The sequence below is a fragment of the Sinocyclocheilus rhinocerous genome, unplaced genomic scaffold, assembly GCF_001515625.1.
Source record: "Sinocyclocheilus rhinocerous isolate Xijiao unplaced genomic scaffold, SAMN03320098_v1.1 scaffold580, whole genome shotgun sequence".
Classification (NCBI taxonomy): Eukaryota; Metazoa; Chordata; class Actinopteri; order Cypriniformes; family Cyprinidae; genus Sinocyclocheilus; species Sinocyclocheilus rhinocerous.
This window is the reverse complement of record NW_015670982.1, coordinates 1,591,229-1,595,718: the sequence shown is the minus strand read 5'-3', so window position 1 is coordinate 1,595,718 and position 4,490 is coordinate 1,591,229. Positions and strand designations below refer to the sequence as shown.

Genomic DNA, 4,490 nt, shown 5'->3' with positions numbered 1-4,490 from the left:
AAACTTGTCAAATTCCACTTCACAAAGCCAATGCAATAAATACATCGATTTTACAAGAAAGAACCAGTTGATGCTATATCCCTCTCTTAAAGGCAGCCGAATTAATAGTGAAAAAATGGTAACCTGCTGATTTTTTTTGTCTACCCTTTTATGAACAAGAAGTTTAAGCATGTGCTGCTGATAAAAACAAATATGAAAAGGCACTTTAAGATGAAATGTGTTAAAAAGAACAGTCACTGTGGTCTCGTACATTCAAATGAGCTTATGCATCAATGACAGTATGAAAACAAATGTTAGGCATGCTTCTGTGTGTATAAAGGGGACTGTACAAATCACACAGCTGTCTAAAGCCCTTTTCCAACTTCTCATTGCTTTTCTATACCATTGTTTAATAATTCATGAAATAATTGCTGTTCAGTAGCAGCACATTATCATCCAAAGCTATAAATACTTCAGCAACTAAAAAGAGGGAATCGCAGTATAGGTTGGGTACCTGAAACCCCAGTATGAGCAGTAACTATTCCAGTGATATAATATATTAAAAGCATTAATCATACATAGATATTCATCTTTTCCAGTCTAATTCAAGTGCAAAGTAAAAATGGGAGTTGTGTCTTAGTGCTTTGCAGATGTACAAGAATGAATCCTGTGTATTTTACAGTTCATTTCATTACGTTTAAAAACATTTCTTCTTCCAATTAGAGGATGAGAGCCGAGTCTCATGTACAACACAGCTTATTTGTATTAAAGAGAATGTCAAAATGAGATGAGGGTCCTAACGGAAATTTGATCTATACATGCTAAAGAGAGAGGAAAAAGGTACCGAACAACAACAAATTGGATTTCGTGGTAAAGTTTACAGTCAACAGCTCAACGCTCTCGACAGGTCAGAGAAAGATGATTACCCTAAACATTATAAGGTTCGTCGTGGCGTAGAGAAAGAAACAAGTCGTTCTGTTATCACTTCAAGTGCATAATAATAATAATAATAATAAGTATGTGTGTCTTTGTGTCTAATTCTGGTGCCTCTTCATATGCAGGGCGAGATGATCGGAGCGAGAGAAGCTGCGGCTGCACACGGCGCACTGGAAGGGTTTGGCTCCTGTGTGCTTCCTGAAGTGACGCGTCAGCTCATCGGACCGAGCAAACCGCCAGTCGCAGCCCTCCCACGTGCACCTATACGGCTTCTCACCTGAACACAGACACAATGGACACCACGTTTGGTTAGGTACACGAAGTCACGAATACAACACGGAAGAAACTTTTATTCACGGATAAAAAAAAAAAAAACTGGTTTCTGTTCACTAATACATTAGCATTACTAAATGAGTAATCTGTGTGGGCAGGGTTTCTCTGTCGTCGCTATAGTAACCATAACAAACATACTGAGAGGTGTGGAGCACATAAACTTCACTTAACTCAATCTCTAAGATTAAAGTATTTCAGTATTTTGGTATGTCCGTGGAGACTGACAAGACTAAACTTATCGTCGGCCATAAATAGCAGCACAGTGTTTGCCTTTCTAGAACTCGGGTTTAGAGCGTGTTTTTTAAAAGACGATAAAGTTCTTTTTTCCTCCCAAAATCAAGTTGGTTTGATAATCCCTTTGGAAAATCCTGCCAGCTCAACACATGTATTCAAATCACAATGTACCCTGTGGGTAAAACGCAACACTTGGGAGTTTGGAAAGTTGATGACAAATATAAAAAAAATATGCAAATCTTATATTTAGATTATTCTAGAATGATTCTGAGTAATATAAATAGTTTTAAAGACTTTGTGTCGTTTAATCATTTACTTACCCTCCCGTTGTTCTGAACCTGTATGAGTTTCTTTCTTCTGATGAACACAAAAGAAGATATTTTGAAGAATGTGGGTAACCAAACAGTTGCCGGTAGCCATTAACTTCCATAGTATTTTTTTTTCTCCCCCATACTATGGAACTCAATGGCTACCAGCAACTGTACCCACAACAACAGAAGAAAGAAACTCATACGGATTTGGAGCAACTTGAGGGCGAGTAAATGATAATAGAATTTTCTTTTTTGGGTGAACTATCCCTTTAAGGGATAATTCACATAAAAATGAAAATGTTGTGATCATTTACTCATCCTCATGTCATTGTGGAACACAAAAGATATTTTGAAGAATGGTTTAACCATTTTTGTCTATACATTGAAAGTCAATGGGGTCCAAAACAACATTTGACCACAACGACTTTAATTGTATGGACAAAAACAAAAAAACTTATTTGAGTTACACAGAAGAAAGAAACTCAGACAGGTTTGGAACGATGTGATGCTGAGTTAATGATAACAGAATGTTCATTTTTTTTAGGGAAGTATCATTTAACGCAATAATAATAATAACTTTTTATGCATTGTAAACATTAAGTGCTTCGAGTAATTAAATTATTTGAAATATCAGAACAAACAATAACAACCGGAAAACATTATCCCAATGTTATCATTTATTGCCTTTTAAGTAATAGGACTATAAAAGAGTTATACTGCAAGTGTTTCCACCTTATGCAGTACTGTAGGTGTGGCGCTCAAAAACAATTAACTAGCTAAACGTCACAACATGTGCCTGTCTTGAGCTGTAACGTTTGTGAGGAGAGCCCTGAAAAGGAATCCTGTAATGACTTGTTTGGATAGCTCATCCCGTGTGTTGTCTGCCTGAGGCCCCTCTCTCCTCTCCAAGGACTGGTTGGATTGGGTTTTATCTTCATAGGTTATCTGGACATGCTGTGGTTTCTCTTAGTCAAATAAAATAGAGGTGATGTTTATCTGTTTATTAATCATACCTGTTCAGGCTAACAGGATCGTGGTTGGTGATGGTTTATAATAGTATATTGCTAAATGAGAGATAATCTTAAATCTTCACTATTACTCAAAAGTTTATTTTGTTTTATTTTTTGAAAGGAATTCAAACTTTTATTCAGCAAGGATGCATTACATTAAAAGAGCCAAAACTTAAGTCTGTGGTCCAAAACATTCAACATTTATAACAATTTAAGGTCTATGCTCAAAAAGTGGAAGTGACAGTTAACAGGTAAAAAAGTGTATTTATTTTAAGCAATTTTGTTTATCTTGGGTACCACAAATGTTGGCATCATTAAATTGACCCACCCTGTGCTCTAGGAGGGAAAAATTACTTATAATGAACTTTTTAAGAACTAAATGTCATTATGAATTTGAAACTAGCACCTGTGCAGTGTAAATCTCACCTTAACATGCCATTTATTCCAAAACAGCAACACTGTCAAAGGACTAAATCATGCCATGTCAAGTCTTCCAGAAAAGAGTGGGTGTTGTTATCTTATCGTAATAGTGCTTTACAACCAGTATGAGCCTGTAATTAGGCTCAGGAATTGGTGACATGAAATATAAATCTATTCCTTGAAAATGAAAATGGCCTGATAAGTACAGTAGTTTATCAGTTGATTCAGTTCACATACCAAAGGCCACATTCTGGATTAATTATATTATGTATTAATATTCACTCCTCTGGGTCAAATGAGGTCCGCTCTTCTGTTTACTTCCATCCAGATACTAAACGAATATCTCCAAATATATTTTTATATGATAGAGTTCAATACTGAACAATATTTTTCTACTGATAATTTCATGTTGCCTAGAGGTCAATCAAATACTGGACGTTGTAAATTGATATGGAAAAAGGAAGTAGAAACGGCTGTTCCTGCTGATGTATTTGTGCCTGGTTTTTGTGCAATCCCACATTAGGAAGCAACGCAGGATAGCTTTCAGGCAGCGTGCAAGAATGAACGCATGTGCATGCCAACAACGCACTTCTGCCCAGCAACATGACAGTAAACTGCCAAAAGAGGAGGCCAGCTTTATCCAGCATAAATAAAAACATTTTTAATTGGGGAACTCTTACCAGTGTGTGTCCTCAAGTGAGCTTTCAGGTGGGACGACTTGGTGTAAACTTTCTTACAACCTAAAATAAGAGAACAGCTTTTGTTACTCACAACAGTAAGCATTTGTGTGTTCAAAAATGTTTGGAAGCTGTTGAAAATTTATAGAATAATTATAAATTATTAAATATTTAAATTATACATTTAAAGTACCCAAAATGCAAATATTATATTTGATGCATAAACAGCATGACAAGAGAGTGTTTTAATCTTTTTGGATATTGTTTAACAAGGCTATTGTTAAAAATATGATTAAAAATATAAACAGCATGACAAGAGTGTTTACATTTTTTGAGAGGTAAAAAATGTTGGGAGGCTATTAATAAAATTGATAAATTATGAAAACAATTATAAAATATAAATTGTAAGTATTAAAAACAATGCAATTACTATGCTTGATGCATAAACAGTATGACGAGAGTGTTTAATCTTTAGATAAAATGTTAAGGTTACTGTTATTAAAAATGCAACTATGCTTCATGCATAAACAGCACGACAAGTGTTTTTATTTTTTAGAAGATAAAAATGTTGGGAGGGATTTGATTACTAT

At 35.1% G+C, this 4,490-nt stretch overlaps 1 protein-coding gene across 1 annotated transcript in view; it reads right to left on the bottom strand.

Moving 5' to 3' along the window:
* Positions 1-1,010: 1,010 nt before the first annotated feature.
* Positions 1,011-4,490, bottom strand: part of klf5a (Kruppel like factor 5a) — an 8,155-nt gene continuing 4,675 nt past the window's right edge. The window contains exons 3-4 of the mRNA XM_016546558.1: positions 3,904-3,963; positions 1,011-1,192 (exon numbers count right to left, since the gene is read on the bottom strand). Coding sequence (XP_016402044.1) covers positions 1,014-1,192; positions 3,904-3,963 — 239 coding nt within the window. The 3' untranslated portion in view covers positions 1,011-1,013. The remainder of the gene's footprint in view (positions 1,193-3,903; positions 3,964-4,490) is intronic.